The sequence below is a fragment of the Pseudoliparis swirei genome, chromosome 8 (genome assembly GCF_029220125.1).
Source record: "Pseudoliparis swirei isolate HS2019 ecotype Mariana Trench chromosome 8, NWPU_hadal_v1, whole genome shotgun sequence".
Classification (NCBI taxonomy): Eukaryota; Metazoa; Chordata; class Actinopteri; order Perciformes; family Liparidae; genus Pseudoliparis; species Pseudoliparis swirei.
Genome location: NC_079395.1, coordinates 4,991,392 through 5,007,235, shown reverse-complemented (window position 1 = coordinate 5,007,235; position 15,844 = coordinate 4,991,392). Strand labels below are relative to the sequence as shown.

Below are 15,844 nucleotides of genomic sequence, written 5' to 3'. Positions count from 1 at the left end.
AACCATCTCTAAAAGGAAAGGGAGACCTCTGTTGGTTGGTTTCAGGTCAAAACTATTCAAACGTGTTATCAGTGTCGCGCGCGTTGGCGTACTGGTCTAAAATTAGATGGATGAATAAAAACTAAACATGGTAATAAACCGTAATCAACCCGTGATGTTGTTGTGAAAATACCGTTTGTTTTTAACGGGAAGGCGGTTCAACTACGCGCATGCGCACAACGATCGGAATAACAATATGGCGGCGGAATGCTACAGCCTGTTGACGTAGTCGATAGCTAGCTCCTGGCGTTACTCCGCCAATTTACCTTCAAACGAGCTGCTTCCACAACGAGCGGACAACCGCGACTTGAATCCAAGTGTAGTCGTTAACGGCGGGGCTTTCTGTGAAACCGGGGTTCAGTCGGGGGGTGAAATGAACTACACCACCAAGGTGGTCCAGGTGACCAATGTGTCGCCGAGCACAACGTCGGAGCAGATGAGGACGCTGTTCGGCTTTTTGGGAACTATCGATGAACTGAAGTTATTTCCACCGGAGTAAGTTGGCTATTTGCGGGCGATATGACGTCACTATTATGCCCACGAACATCACGTGTTAGCTTTGTGTGTGTTTTCTTTGCTAAACGGGTTGAACCTAGCGAGGCCTAAGCACGGGCCTCGCGTGCTATCAACGGCTGGAGCCAAATAACGTGGACGTTACCTAACTCCAGGTGGCGTTGCACTCGTATTCATCGTAGTTTGACTATAGTGTGTGTCTAAACGTTTAAATGCACACACAGAGACGTTTCTTTAAGTTTAAAAGCATCTTGTTTGTGTATTTTGTGATGAGAGAGGGGGGGTCGATACACGAGTAGAGGCTTAAATAGAGCATCGACTAAAACGCTTCTTGCTTTGTGTGTTTTTCCTTCTTCTCCGCAACAAAAGGCAGAATAAGTTGAATAAATAAAAAAGAAGAAATCAAATACTCGTAAGTCATGTCGGAGCTGTAGTTGTCTGCTGTCTCATAATTATAAAACAAAAGGTTGATTAAACCGTCGCAGCGTTGACTAACTGCCAGCTTCTAGAGCTTATTATGCAAAAACGTAACAAACTGACGTTGTGCATAATCTATTTATTTATTATTGATGAGTATATTAATTAGATTATTTTGGGTTGCATTGAAAATGTATCAAATTTAAACTGTAAAAAGAAATGTCCTGGAAAAGAGAGATACGCTGCAAATTCACACATACCAACACAAAACAGAAACCTAAGAATATTTTTGCGTTTTTCACCATTATAAACAAATGTATCAACAGAAAATATACAATCTAATTGACTTTAAAATGTGACTTTCTATCTTCTAATCATAACGTGGTTGGTTTTATGGGAAGCAGGGAAGTTGGAGTGAGAAGAGTTCTTTGATGTTTTGAGGGAGTCTTGTGTTACAAAAGCTCAAACCCTCCCTAATGTCATTGATATCCATTTTATTATCATAACAATCTCTGGTTAAGATTTGACGACATTCTCAAAAAGACAAAACAAATGTTTGCAATTTCCCGCCCAACAATATTTAATAATCTCTGCCTCCCTCCACAGTGACTCTCAGGTGCCGGTGACGTCGCGGGTGTGCTTTGTGAAGTTCCACGAGCCAGATTCCGTCGGCGTGTCCCAACATCTGACCAACACCGTGTTTGTGGACAGAGCGTTGATCGTGGTCCCGTTCGCCGAAGGTTTGTCACGTCATTATTTCCGCGTGTGAGTGGTCCTTGTGGATGGAATGGCATGAATAGTGAACGCGTAAAAGAGTAATAAACTCGACGCATCTCATCGAGGCGTTCCCGTTAGCGAATCGCACACGTCGACTCGCCCTGGTCTGTTTACATGAGCGTTGGAAGATAACGTCGGTGATATTGTTTATTCCATTCCTTCCCGTTGCCTATGAGAAGTTCTTAACCCTCCTGTCACCTTTAGGGTCAATTTGACCCCAGGCTGTTTTTCACTGTGTCAAACATATCAGAAATATCAACTTTTTTATATATTTAAAGGGCTATTTAGGTAGTCAACAAACAAACATAAAGTACCTCACACTTAAACTTGGGAAACAATATTAATTCTAATAATTTTCTGGAGGTTTTAATTGCTGGGGTCAAATTGACCCCGAGGGTAAAATATGTGAGTAAATGTGAAGGTACCAGGAGGGGTAGACGGACCTCTATTTTTAGATTCTCGGTATACCGTGGTAGCACGTCCCATGTCTGTTTTCACAATGCAATTCCGTTGATGAACTGGAATGTGTTTCTTTGGGCGACGTGCATATCAAGCATCGTACATGTGTCTCTGCCTAAAATAACAATCTGCTCTGTGTAGAAATCGCAGTTTACCAAAATCTACTTGACAGCCGTTTACAGATTAGGAGTTGAGCGACGCCGAGCTGTGGGCGCCCGCAGTGAAGTGAAGATGTTTAAACTCTTAACCATATGCATTTTTATTTTCTCCCCCATATTGGACTATCCTCTGTTAAACTTCTCTCTGTTATTTGTGTGTGTGTATGTGTGTGTGTGTGTGATTTTTGTAGTGAAGAAGGCAAAAGCAGCGCCCTCGTTGATGGCTGAAAGTGGTCCTCTGCCTGCCAACAGGGGATTGTAGACATTTGCAAAGGCCAGCAAGCATTCAAGTCCCACCCGCTCTTTTTGTGTCCTCTATTCTTTCTCTGCCTTCTCTTTCCCCTTCCTTCTGTCTAATTATTCTTTTCTAGGTGGTTTAGTTTCAGGCATAAAGGTCAGATAGCGGGGACACAAGCCGGAAACGGTGCTCATTTTGCAACACTTTTGAACGCTGGCGAAAGCGTCGCTCCTCGGCAGACGAGGCCGCCGCTAATATTCACTTTTTTGGGTTGTTAACAATCCCACGAAAAAGACCAAAAGATCATCTTTGACCAAAACAAACATTTAAAGTACATCACTGAGCCATCTTGTGGGGACTTTTCTGTTCATTTAGATGAATGCGCCGTATTACATGTTCCATCCACGCCACTGACTGCAGCCGACACCACACGTGTATCAATCCGCCACTGAAAATAGTCCCCGGGCAAATGCACTTCACTTCTGTCTGTTGTTTTAGGAAGTCTCCGTCTTTTGTATTAAGAATCAAATGATATATTCATGAGCTGTTTTTAAAGATTTCAGAGCTAGCGAGTGAGATTACGTCCGACAGCAGAAAGTATTGACGCTGACCAGAAATGTTGTATATCGTCAGAAAGGAAAAAGCTTTTTAGAAATCCATTTTGTTCCTCTGGGTTTGGTGTTAATCCAACACAACGGGTGTTAACAATTACGTCATCACACAATGCCCACAATGCAACACTGCACATACGTACCCAAATGTGAGCAGCTAATTGTGCGACTGACTCAATTGGTGATGGTCTATAATAGCCAGGTTGTCTTAGGATGCCCTCCCAACATGACACTGTGTTGGAACTATAACATCTATATATTCTCTTTAACAGTGGTCTTCTTTTGTTGTTGTGTTTTACAGTTCTTTTTCCTGGCTCAGCCTGTAAACCAGGCGCTGCTGAAAATACCATCCAACAGTTTTGTCTCCTGCAGCAATTTCTCTCTTCAGTGCTCCTCCATTTACCTGTTGTCACTGTTGTGTGTCTGTACTTACGTCGTGTCTTTTTGTGAACGAGTTGTTTTTGGGGGTGGATTGTTTTTTAAAATGATCATGAATGTGAGATGATTATGAGGTGTTTTTATTTGTCAAATTTTGTATAAAAAAAAAATGGGGAAAAATTCCAATCAGTGGCACACAAAAAAATGCAAATAAAGATGAAGCCAGTATTTTGTTAATTGGACTGTTAGCGCAGACAAAGCAGTCACCCGCTGCCTAGTGTTGGCGGATTGACGCAGGTAAGGATACTAGAGTAATGATGTACGGCGGACGCCCTGAATTCTGCTATTGTCATTTAGTACGTGCCACTATATGCTCTGACATTTTGTGTTTTTGGTAAGTGAACACTGATAGCTTTGTATAGTGTTCTTGCCAAAAATCCCTAAAATTCTCTCTGTTGTGTGTATCTCGATCTCTCTCTGTGTGCTTTTAGTAGCGAAGCCGGCAGCGCGAGTCGCTTGTTTCAGTAAACGTCTTAATGAAAAGTGAGGGCTCGCCCAACTGGAGAAGCAGCTGTGCTTGCTAACGTTTGGTTCATGACTTAAAAAACACTTTCAGGTGATATATTCTTGGCAGTGTTCATTGGAGTAGTGTGATATATTCCAGCAATAGTTCAGTCACTGCAATGATGTATGTTGAATTCAGGGAACTCTGATCTGTAAGGTAACCATGTGTTGTTGAACCTAATTTGAGGAATTTTGCAGTGTGAATTTGCCTTTTGTTGTTGTTGTTGTTGTCTTTTCCAAAGTGTCTTCTCTGTGGTTGGTGTGTGTGGGGATGTCGTTCTGTCCTAACGCCCGCTTTAATTCTTCTGTAGGCACTATTCCCGACGAGGCGAAAGCTTTGTCGCTGTTGGCGCCGGCAAACGCTGTGGCGGGAATTCTGCCGGGAGGAGGACTTCTTCCGACGCCCAACCCCATGTCCAATCAAGGGGTGAGACGTTCCCACCGCCTCGCACGGAAACGACGGCACGGCGGCACGCTCCAGATTATTTTAAATCACTGTCTTTCATGGGCCGTTTACGCTGTGCCACGTGACATTATGATCCATAATCAATGTAAATGTAGTCCCGTTGGTCGCGGTTGACATGCTCTTCCTTGACCTTTGAAACATCCGTTGGCCGCTTTGTTTCATACCGCGGTCGATTTGTTACGGTGAATTTGCGTTTTTTAAATTTCTCTCTTAACCCTCCTGTTACCTTTCGGGTCAATTTGACCCCGTTTAATGTCGGTGTTCTTTGGGGTCAATTTGACCCCAGGCTGTTTTTCACTGTCAAACATATAAGAAATATCAACTTTTTAATATATTTAAAGGGCTATTTAGGTAGTCAACAAACAAACATAAAGTACCTCACACTTAAACTTGGGAAACAATATTAATTCTAATAATTTTCTGGAGGTTTTAATTGCTGGGGTCAAATTGACCCCGAGGGTAAAATATGTTAGTAAATATAAAGGTAACAGGAGGGTTAAACATTGAATGGGGTCAAATTGACCCTAAGGCAACAGGAGGGTTAACACAGGGTTCGTACGGTCATGGAAAACCTGGAAAAGTCATGGAATTTTAAAATGGTCATTTCCAGGCCTGGAAAAGTCACGGAAAAAACATAAATCATAAAAGTTTTGGAAAAGTCATGGAAATGTGTTATCATCACATGTTCATTCACGCGGAGTTTAAAAATAATGAATATGTTTTTTAAAGAAAGACGCTCAAAATATAATCCGGCGTACGCTCTCGATACGCAACATGTTCTAAATTGTTCATATTTATACCGAGATTTCAGTTTGGTCATGGGAATTTGGTTTAAAGTCCTGGAAATCCATCGGTCAAAGTGTGTAAGAACCCTGTTAACAAGAAAAGTGATTTTTCCAGTTGGCGGGCGACGATAACGGCAGAGGGTGGTCGGTGGCTGTTTGGGCGTGAACTTGAAGGCGTGGCCTCCCGATCAGTCTGACGTGATGATGTTGATACCCGTTTGAGTCCCTGAACACATCTCAACCAACACGCTGTGCTCTTCTCCCAGATGGGAGGAAACCCCTTCGGCGTCCCCAACATGGACGCCATGGCTGCTTTCGGGTTCCCAGGAGCCAGCATGAACCCACAGGTGAGCGGGGGCGTCGATCCACGCCGACGAGGACGCCTTTGCATCCTAAACGTGTCAAGTTAACCCTTGTGTTGCCTTCGGGTCAATTTGACCCGATTCAATGTTTAATGTCGGTGTTCTTTCGGGAGTCAACAAACAAACATAAAGTACCTCACACTTAAACTTGGAAAACAATATTAATTCTAATAATTTTCTGGAGATTTTAATAGCTGGGGTCATATTGACCTCAAGGGTAAAATATGTTAGTAAATATAAAGGTAACAGGAGGGTTAAACATTGAATCGGGTCAAATTGACCCGAAGGCGACATGAGGGTTAAACACGCAATATATTTGATTTGACCAACCTTTTACAATCTTCACACTTTGTATTATTCTTGTGTACAGGCTGCTGACCAGCTGTTAAAGTTCATGACGGATCCAAAGTAAGTCGTCAAGACTCGTAAACAGGAAGCTCCTTTCAGCCTGAACTGTGAAGAAATGCGCGTGCGGATGATTATTACCGACGAGTAACTCCCGACTCGTTCAGGCTGAACCCGTTGGCCGCCGGCTTGAACCTGAGCGCCAGCCTGAAGGCCGACGCCTCGAATAAAGAAATCGAAGAGGCCATGAAGAGAGTCCGAGAGGCGCAGTCGCTCATCTCCGCTGCCATCGAACCCGGAAGTAAGAGCGTCGTCCGTCTGGCGTGTCGTCTGTCACCTTTTTTCCCCGCATCGTGAGAATACTGAGCACGTTTGTGTTCCTCCCGTCCAGCAGATAAGGAAAGCAAAAAGAAGCGCTCCCGCAGCCGGTCCCGGTCCCACAGGAGGCGGTCCAGATCACGCTCCAAACACAGGTGACGCCCGTTAGTCGAGCGGGAGACGCCCTCGCGTGTTTTCCGCGAGGGCGGAGTTAACCGGAGCGGCCGTGTCTCTGCAGGCGGACCACCCGGAGCCGCTCGCGGCGGCGATCGACCTCCAGACCCAAGCGGCGCTCCAAAAGCCCTCGCCGGAGGCACACCGACTCCTCCAGAGACCAAAGCAGACGATCCCCGAGCAGATCCAGGTGCGCCGGGCGACGCTTCGCGCCGACGGTGCTTTTTTTCAAAAGGTGCATTTGACTGAGATCTTCAAAAATGTGTCCGCAGAGATAGAAAGAAGGAAGACTCCGGGAGGAAGAGATCCAAGACGCCGCCGAAAAGCTACAGCACAACGAGGAGGTCGCACAGCGGGGACCGGTGAGCGGGGGGGGGGGCGGGGCATGCTGTTAACCACACACACACACACACGCTGTTTGTATCGCGACTACCAAACGCTCTGTTTTCAAGTCGTCTTGTTCTGCGACGCAGGAGACGCAAGAGGAGTCGAACCCACAGCCGCTCTCCTCCCAAAAAGAGGACTCCGTCTCCTCGGAGGTTGGTGTGAAATATTAAATACTAGACGCTCCCGAGGAAAACCAGAACCAGAACTAAAAAAATCTGTAAATCCACTGCAGCGGATACCCTTTTGTGTATTTAACGGCCGACCTGTCCTCCTCTCCTCCGACCTCCAGACACAAGAAGGAGAAGAAGAGGGACAAGGACCGCAAGAGCGACCGAGTGCGCGAGGAGCCGGAGCGCTCGCCCGGCAAGAAGAAGAAAAACAAGGACAAGGAGCGCGAGAGGAAGTCCGACGGCGAGAAAGGAGACGTCAAGGTCGGTACCGCACGTTCTGGCGCGCGTCCGCCGCCGCTGGGTCTCCCCGAGCCTCACAGTCACATGCGTTGGTTCTCCTCTCGTAGGTCACCAGGGATTACGATGCGGAGGAACAAGGCTATGACAGCGGGAAGGAGAGGCGGGCCAGGAAGGAAGCTGACGACTCTGCTTTGTCTCCTCAGTCTGTAGAAGGTAACGGCACGAAGCAGGCCAACGTTAACGGGGACGACGATCACCACGAAGAAGACATGGACGTCAGCGATTAAGGGCTCCGCCCCTCTTTTTTTTTTCATTCGCCCTCCTCCGTTCTGTGTTGCGACTCTTTTCTTTCTCTTCTTCTTCTTCGAATCTAATAATGTGACGCGAGCGTCGGTCGCATCGATGTCTCTCGCAGAAGAGTCGTGCGCTCTTCTCGCAGAGGGTCCGCCCGCCGCCGCACGTTTTCGTTTTGCCTCCGCCGACGTCGGCTCGCTTCGCTTTCCTTGAACTCGTGTCGTCGGCTTTCGTCCCTTTTTTTCCACATATTGTATCTTTTACATTTTGTTTTGTGTCGTGGTGTGTTGTTCAGGCCACCCCTCCCCCCCCGGAACAGCTCGACACATGTTTCTTGTTATTTGAAAGTGTTGATTGTTTTATCAGATTTCTTTTATAATAAAGCCTATTTGGGAGAAACGAGCCGTCAAGAATTTGTTATTTATTGCACAAATGAGATGCGCTGAAATTTATAATTTAACTATTTCATGACTTAATTGGTTCCAGGTTCCTGAAAATGTTATTTAAAAAAAGAAAATAACTTGTGGCCCTTTAGTGGAAAAGTACATCTCACGGATAAAAAATTAAATATTGCCGTAAAGCAGTGAAACACATTAAAGCAGCACCGCGTCACATTCATAACATGGAATATGATCTTAATATACTTGCACAAAGTGGGTTTAAACATGATGCTGGTGCTTTATTTAAAGGGAAGTGAAGTAGGTATGGTTGCAGTACATGTAAACTGAAGCGAGAGGCGATCCCCTCCGGACAGATCCAGCAGTATCAATGTCACAGTTTAGTTTACACAGAAAAGTAAAAGAAGGATTCGCAGACGACGATCAACGAGATCTTTAGAAGCACAAACGGGGCGGTTCAGCTTTTCCCCTTTTAACCTTAAACCAGCTGAAAGATGAACGTGAACCAGTCGCCAACGCAGCCATAGCATGCCTTAAATATATATATACTAAATATCATCAGTGCATTATGAAACTAACAGTTTTTCCTGATATCCCACCGAGGTTCTCCCACACACACTAATGCACATAGAACAAAACCCCTCGGTCCGGTCACGAGGATCACGTGACAACCGAGGGTCACATGAAGGCCGAGAGGATCACATGACGTCCGAGGGGATCACGTGACGCAGAGAGGTAACGCGAGCAGACCTGAAGACGCGGGACGTCCAACCGTTTGGTTTTTTGATGCCGATCAGAAACATTGGCGCCGAGACGTGTTGCTACCGTGTCGCTCCTTTAGAGTTTATAGATCTACATTCAGAACATCATTCATGAACGATGATTAAGCCGCGGGTCTTTTCCGATGACGCCGTCGGTGCAGAATGAGAGTTCAGTCATCGGTCCTCGGAGACGAGAAGATAATAGCAGATAATAAAATAGTGATGATGATGATGACGAAGAGTCCAGGCTGTGTCTCCTGGCAGCTCGGCGTACCGCCCGGGTGACGGATGAACGGCCGATATGCATATCTACACGAGAGGTGGCGCAAACAAATAACAACTGATCCAATAAAACAAGTTCCCTTTTCATTCTTAAATGGATAATATATATATATATATATGAATAAAACAACACAGGATCCCTCCTCTTCCTCCTGTGTGTTTCCCCTCACACAGACACGCTGCTTGTGGTTCGCGTTGCCAGGTCAGAGGTCGGGGAAGCGGCTGGGATCTTCTTTGTACTCGGCCGGGATGACGAAGGTGGACTCTTCGAATTTGTCGTAGCGGAATTCCTGAAAAGTGACGGTGGCCGTGATGGTGGGGAAGACGGGGATGTCTGCGAGGGAGAGAGAGAGAAGGAAACCCGTTAAGTCCGGGAGCGCCGCCGGCATCGCCGCGGAGGCCGCCGCACTTACCCAGTTTGACGGGGAACCCCGGCGGAAGCTTCATCTGCACGAACTCCCGGAGTTTGTTGAAGTGCTTGAACGGGGCGATGACCTCCAGCACGTTGAGCAACCTGAGGGGGCGGAGCAAAGGGAGGACGTCAAACTGCAACACGAGATCTTGAGGAGATAAAACTATTGAAATGGACGAGTTGCAAAATATGACATTAAATCACACTGTTAAACAGTTTTATACATTCAAGAAAAGAAGTTCTCTTGATTCCAGCTTCTTCAATGTGAATATGTTCTTCTTTCTTAACTCCTCCCACAGTGGAGTGTCTCTGCGGTGCGAGGACGTCGTCTCAGGCCATTGTTCCCTTTCTTATGACCGACTCGTTTTATTAGAAGATGAATCGACAATGAAAATAAATGTTAGCTGCCGTCTTGAATGAATAAAATTAAAGACTCTCGGAGCGAGCTTTAGTCCCTTTGTGCATCTGAGGAACGTTCAACATTTATTAAAAAGAAAGGGGAAAAAAGTAGGAAATAAAATGATGCTTTCTAAACGGTAAGAATGAAACATTTTAATAGAAGCAAGTAGAACATCTTGAAGAAGAAGAAGAAAACTTCATTCAATGGATTCCTGTTACAAAATGTCAGGCAATATATATATATATATATATAAATAAATAAATATATTTATATATATATGTGTGTATATATATATATATATATATTTATTTATTTATATACACATACATATAAGTTCATCAGCCTTACAGCCCTGTAAAAGGTCAGACTCTAATATCTACATTAACAAATGGAAGCTGGAACAAACGCCACATGAAGGAAGACACGGGAGATAAGTCAGGTTGTTCATCACCCCCTCAGTAGACCACCCCCCCCCAGGAGGAGGAGGAGGAGGAGGAGGAGGAGGGCGTGTACTTACGACTCGATGCCCAGAGGGAAGTCCTGGCTCATGGCCACGTTGGCTTTGAAGTTCTTCTTGCTCTCTTTACACACCAGCTCTCTGCCGAGGTGAGGCGGCCTGGAGGCGGGGCGACACAAACACACAGAACGCACATAAAGGACGTGGACTTTCACTCTCGGGTGCGTTCCATGTCGGAACGCCCTCCGTTTCAATTTTTTCCGCCGGGAAAAGAAATAAATCGGAGACACTCACTTGCCGTGCTCCGCCGCGATGTACTCCTCCCAAGACACGGTGCTGGGGTCGGGCGCCGCGAGGGACTGCCGTCTCACGGGCTGAGGACACGCAAGCGGTGAGCGCCACATTCGCAGACACCAGGTGTGTGTGTGTGTGTGTGTGTGTGTGTGTCGCTCACCTCAAAGTTCTGCTCGCTGATGCTGCCGCCTTTGCTCAGGCTCTCCATGATGGCCTTGTTCCTCAGGACGTCCTCCTCGCTCAGGTGCTCGCGCCGCTTCCGGGACTCCAGCACCAGCCCGTTCACGGCGTAGAAGTCGGCCAGGAAGTTGCCGATCCGCTCCTGCGCGGCACACGAGACACGAGCCGGTTACACGGAACCGGCGCGAGACCGGCGGACGCCGCCGCTGAACGCGGACGCGAGCTCCGGCTTCAGATTCACAGTCCGACGGAACATTTGTTTAAACCGAGAGACGTGCGAAGGACGGCGAAATAAGATCTTTCGCTCGGCTTCGATGGCCGATCCGGACGTTTGAGGCGTCGTCGGCTCCCCGCTCTCCTCCCGTGAAACCTACCGTCTTGTCCTCTCGGAACAGCCAGCCCATCTGACTGCGTGAGAAGGAGATGGACTTGGTGGACAGCGTGGCGGAGTAGACGTCGCTGCTCATCAGAATGTCCACCTCCTCCTCGGTCTCCATCTCAGACTCCTTGGGGGGGGAGAGAGACAATGACGGATCGTGGTAAACAGCTGACGATGCAGTGTAGTAACAGAGATCTGGTCGTACCACCCCTCACCCACCCCTCACCTCGTGGTGTATTCTTTGGTACACTTTGGCTTCGTTGTCCAGGACCACAAAGGACTGGGAGGGCGCGGCCTCGCCGTTGAAAATGAAGCTGAGGTCCCCGCGCTGACACTTCATGTCGGTGAAGTCGATGAGAGTGGTGTCGAGCCTGGAGAAGGGGGCGGGGGAGGGAGAGAGAGAGAGAGAGAGAGAGAGAGAGAGAAAAGAGAGAGGATTGTTTCGTCCTACTTTCTAGATCTAAAAGAGGTCGTCGACCTGGATGTCGAACATTTGCGGCTTCAAAAACACAGAATTAGAGTCTCTCTCTCTCTGTGTCTCTCGACCCGTTTACCTGATGTTAAGCCCCTGCTTGTAGATTTTACAGGCGTCAGACGGCAGCATCCGGGACAGCAAAGGCACTAAAAACAGAAGAGCGCTATTGCACACTCTAGATTTTTGCGTTTTAGGGGAAACAAAAAACGCTGATTTCTCTTTACGCTCCTTGTGTGTGTGTGTGTGTGTGTGTGTGTGTGTGAAGTCTGAAAACTCACCCCAGCTCTGAAAGTCCCAATGCAGCTCCAGATAAAAGTCCCCGAGCTACAGAAAAAAAACACAACCACGTGGAACTGAGTGAGTCAAGGACAAGTCCAGCACAGAGGAGATTTCCCATAATGCACGTCAGCAGTTACGATGCAGAACTCCAGGACTCTGCAGATGGAATCCAGCGGAGGTTTTCTGAAAACGCAACAGAGTGAGACTTCACCTCCTTGAGAGCGTTCAGTAACTTCGGCCTCTTGTCCTCCACGGTCTCCCTGGACTGCTGCTTCAGCTTCCGCAGGATCGCTGTGACTGAGGAGGAAGAACAAATATAATAATGAATCATTTTCATGTCTTTGAGTCACTTTTGAATGAAGCTAAACGAGGTACAGATGGATTGATGATCACGTGACGGCTCTTTCTCTTACACACTGAGGCGCAATCTGCTGACGAGGCGCAACACACACACACACACACAAAGTCATTTCTCAGAATGCCTCCGTCACAGACGGACTGGGAGGCTGAGAACTCGGTGAGGTCATCGTTACAGCCGAACATGAAGGAAGAACAGGGGTCAGCTCACAGATTAAAGAATGATGTCATTTTATTTTTAAGACACTAGCCTGGCCTTTCATATTTCATATTATCTTTAGTTAAGTATTAAAAAACAAAAGAAAGGAGCAGTGGACTCATCCCAAGGCATTAGCCGGTGCCTCTCACATGTCGTTCTCACTGGCTCTAAAAGCAGCAGGGGAGTGACCGCGCTGGACGCTAAGCGCTTCCTCACGCTAAGCCGCCATGCCGGCTGCGCTCCGGCCCATCTGGATGGAGAGTGCTCAAGAGAAAATCCCCACGTTTAGCTTTTCAGCTGAACACACCACCACCAAGCTGTCGCTGTCGCTGACCACCCCCCCCCCCCCCTTCCCCCCCGAGGAGGTCAGGCGGCTCAATCGGAGCGGCGTTCCCGTAACTCACTCATTTGCCGGTCGCCGTAGCTGATGGCTTCGGCCAGGGGGCTCCAGCCCTGAGCGTTCTTTATCTTTACGGGAGCGTTGTGGGCCAGCAGGAGGAGGGCGCATTCTGAGAGAGAAACAACAAACGACCATCAGAGGAGAAACGGGATTTCCTCCCGAAATTGTTGTGAATTCGGTTTTGTTGTTAGAGTTGTTTTGTGAAGCCAAAAAAGGTACACGGGTTTCCAAAAGCTACATGTTAATATTTGAATCTCGAGGTCAGCATCAACAGTAGTTCCACCGCCAGATACTACTGATGTACTGGAGGTGAGAAACTTTCTCCAAAGTTTCTTAGTATCCAGATTGCTTGTTCGGGGATAGAAGATGTTGTATAGGAAAAAAATAAAGAAATGTACACGTGAGTGTGGAAGAGCTACTCCAACAAAACAAGGGGGGCGGGAGAACTAAGCTATATATGCGTGTCCTGCAATAAACGAATACGAACATATAAAAGTAAATCAGTTGTACCTTTGTGGCCCATCATCACAGCCAGGTGGAGAGGTGTGTTCCCTGAAAGAGAAGCATGGATGATCTCACCATATATCTAGATATTTTAAACATCACCATCACTAAAGCCATGTGCGATAGGAGAGATGTGGACTAATAGAAACTCACCGTGCACATCCTTCTGAGTGATGCTGTGGGTCCTGATGAGAGAGGAGAGCAGGCGCACATCCCCCCTGAACACGCACTCGTGGACCGCGAGCTCCACGTCCTCGCCGCTCAGGATGATGATCGGGTTCTTGTTGCTGTCGGTGGCGCCGGTGTCCACCGAGGAGGGGTTTCCGTTGATGTTGTTCGCGTTGTGTTGTTGTTGTTGTTGTAGTAGAGTCGAGGTTTTGGCAGCTTTCTGAAAAACCTTATTGGACTTGCAATGGTTGCCGGTGCCGTTCGGGATGGTCCCGTTCGAGGTCTCGTCGTACGTGTCCGTGATCTCCTCGTTCTTGTTCGGTTTGTTGTTGTGGTCCTTCCGGACGGCGCGGATCTTCTCCCCCGTCATGGCGACGTCCCCGTTCACCGAAATAAACCGTATCGCGCTAACTTAGGATACTTCTTGCATTAATCGGATTTAACTTCGATTTTAAGATAATTAATTAAGCTTCTTTGGAATTTAGTGACACCGGCGCGGGTCGCTTCTCCGTTACTCAAACAGCGTTACACCTGCCGCTCCAAGACAACCGACGCCGAGCCCACAATAAAGAAACGAGTATGGAGGGTGCGGCGAGGAAATCAGAAAATAACGCCAAACATACCAGAACACGCGCTGAATCGACAGATGTATAATAATTAAAACCGAATGATAAACGACTACATCGTTGTCGTTACCGTTGCTTTGATTTACGTCGTGTTTCGGTTCAGTTTGCTTTGCGGCAAAATGTCAGGCGGACGACTGGACGCTCCGATAAACCTCCTCAGCTAACATCTATGCTAGCGGTAAGTCTCGCGATATAATCATTGACGCGCAGCGCGAACGCGAGTTCGTGCCGTAGACGTCATCTTCACGAGACGCGTTTTTTTTCCCGTCGCAAAGTAAGAAAGCAGCTAACGGTAGCTAGCAAGGCGGCGTCGTTTTTGTTTTCGAGAATGGCGTCCTCAAAGAAGGGGAAGAAAGTTATAAATCAAGAGGAACTCCGGCGTTTGATGAGGCAGAAACAAAGACAGACGACGGACAAGAAGCGCGTCGAGTCTCCGTTCGCCAAATACAACAGTCTCGAGCACCTCAGTTGCGTCCTGTGCAATGTGCAAGTGAAGTCCGAACTGCTGTGGCCGGCGCATGTACTCGGAAAACAGCATAAAGAGAAAGTCGCCGAGCTGAAGGGAGGAAAGAGTCAAGCGGTGATGGGACCACCGATGCAACCGGTGAAGAGGAAGGCACCGGACAACCGGGCCGGGAGCGGGAAGAAGGTTAAACCCGCCGCGGCTGCGGGTCCGTCCTCGTCGTCGGGGCTGCCGGAAGATTTCTTTGCGAAACCGAGCAACAAGGGAACCGTTTCCACCGACACACCTGCTGGTCGGAGTCTGCTAGCTGGGGTTTACGAGGATGAGGAGGGTGATGAAGGACGTGCCGAAGAGGCGCGTCCGGCGGGGACCGCGGATCCCGCTCCGAAAGACACCGACGCCGCGGGGCTACCGGAGGACTTCTTCGACAGCGCCCTCCCGTCCGCGCCCGCCATCCGCCACTCGGGCTCCATCGCGAAGGCGGACGTGCCGGAGAAGAGCCCCGAGAAGAAGGAGAACACCGCCGAGGCGCTGCCGGAGGGCTTCTTCGACGACCCGGTGCGGGACGCCAAGGTGCGCAAAGTCGACGCGCCCAAAGACCACATGGACAAGGAGTGGGACGAGTTCCAGAAGGCGATCCGACAGGTCAACACGAAGTCGGAGGCCATCGTGGCGGAGGACGACGAGGAGGGGCGCCTCGAGCGGCAGATCGACGAGATCGACGAGCAGATCGAGTGCTACAGGCGCGTGGAGGTGCTGAGAGACAAGCGGGACGTGGCCAGGAGCAACGCGCTGCCCGAGGAGGAGGAGGAGGAGGAGGAGGTGGACGGCAGCGACGAGGAAGAGGAGGACGAAGAGGAGCTGCTGGGGCTTCTGTTCCGGGACTGGAGGGCGAAAGGGGCTCTGGCTTAAGTCTGAGTTTGTCAGCAATTGTAAATATGTTTAACGCCTCTGTCACATATTTTGTTATATTTCAGACTGGATTAAATTGGATTGGATTCAATCTATTGTCATTAAGATTAAGATTATCTGCATTTAACCCATCCTTAGTTATTAAGGAGCAGTGGGCTGCAGTGACTGGGGGTTGCAGGACGACCCCCCTTACCCCACTGAGC

At 48.2% G+C, this 15,844-nt stretch overlaps 3 protein-coding genes across 5 annotated transcripts; 2 read left to right on the top strand and 1 right to left on the bottom strand.

Moving 5' to 3' along the window:
• The first annotated feature begins 235 nt into the window (after positions 1 to 235).
• Positions 236 to 8,097, top strand: LOC130198306 (serine/arginine-rich splicing factor 11-like). Of its 3 annotated transcripts, none has more exons than XM_056421447.1 (12): positions 236 to 534; positions 1,576 to 1,709; positions 4,466 to 4,581; positions 5,672 to 5,752; positions 6,138 to 6,175; positions 6,280 to 6,413; positions 6,504 to 6,585; positions 6,669 to 6,794; positions 6,877 to 6,966; positions 7,078 to 7,143; positions 7,281 to 7,422; positions 7,605 to 8,097. In XM_056421447.1, exons 1-12 carry the CDS (start codon positions 413 to 415, stop codon positions 7,686 to 7,688), a joined length of 1,215 nt encoding a protein of 404 aa, XP_056277422.1. In that variant the 5' UTR covers positions 236 to 412; the 3' UTR covers positions 7,689 to 8,097. The 3 variants fall into 3 exon arrangements, with proteins under 3 accessions (XP_056277422.1, XP_056277421.1, XP_056277420.1); XM_056421446.1 differs by having other exon boundaries at positions 238 to 534; positions 6,507 to 6,585; positions 7,509 to 8,097; XM_056421445.1 differs by having other exon boundaries at positions 238 to 534; positions 7,509 to 8,097.
• Positions 8,098 to 8,349: 252 nt separating this feature from the next.
• On the bottom strand, positions 8,350 to 14,404 carry LOC130198304 (ankyrin repeat domain-containing protein 13C-like). Its single transcript, XM_056421442.1, has 13 exons — positions 13,626 to 14,404; positions 13,479 to 13,520; positions 12,973 to 13,077; positions 12,224 to 12,309; positions 12,012 to 12,057; positions 11,813 to 11,879; positions 11,485 to 11,629; positions 11,254 to 11,385; positions 10,860 to 11,021; positions 10,700 to 10,779; positions 10,466 to 10,564; positions 9,550 to 9,650; positions 8,350 to 9,470 (listed from the first exon to the last, which is right to left on the bottom strand). Exons 1-13 carry the CDS (start codon positions 14,008 to 14,010, stop codon positions 9,340 to 9,342), a joined length of 1,581 nt encoding a protein of 526 aa, XP_056277417.1. The 5' UTR covers positions 14,011 to 14,404; the 3' UTR covers positions 8,350 to 9,339.
• A 111-nt stretch (positions 14,405 to 14,515) lies between these two features.
• Positions 14,516 to 15,732, top strand: znf830 (zinc finger protein 830). The gene has a single exon (XM_056421448.1). It carries the CDS (start codon positions 14,595 to 14,597, stop codon positions 15,639 to 15,641), a length of 1,047 nt encoding a protein of 348 aa, XP_056277423.1. The 5' UTR covers positions 14,516 to 14,594; the 3' UTR covers positions 15,642 to 15,732.
• The last annotated feature ends 112 nt before the right edge of the window (positions 15,733 to 15,844 follow it).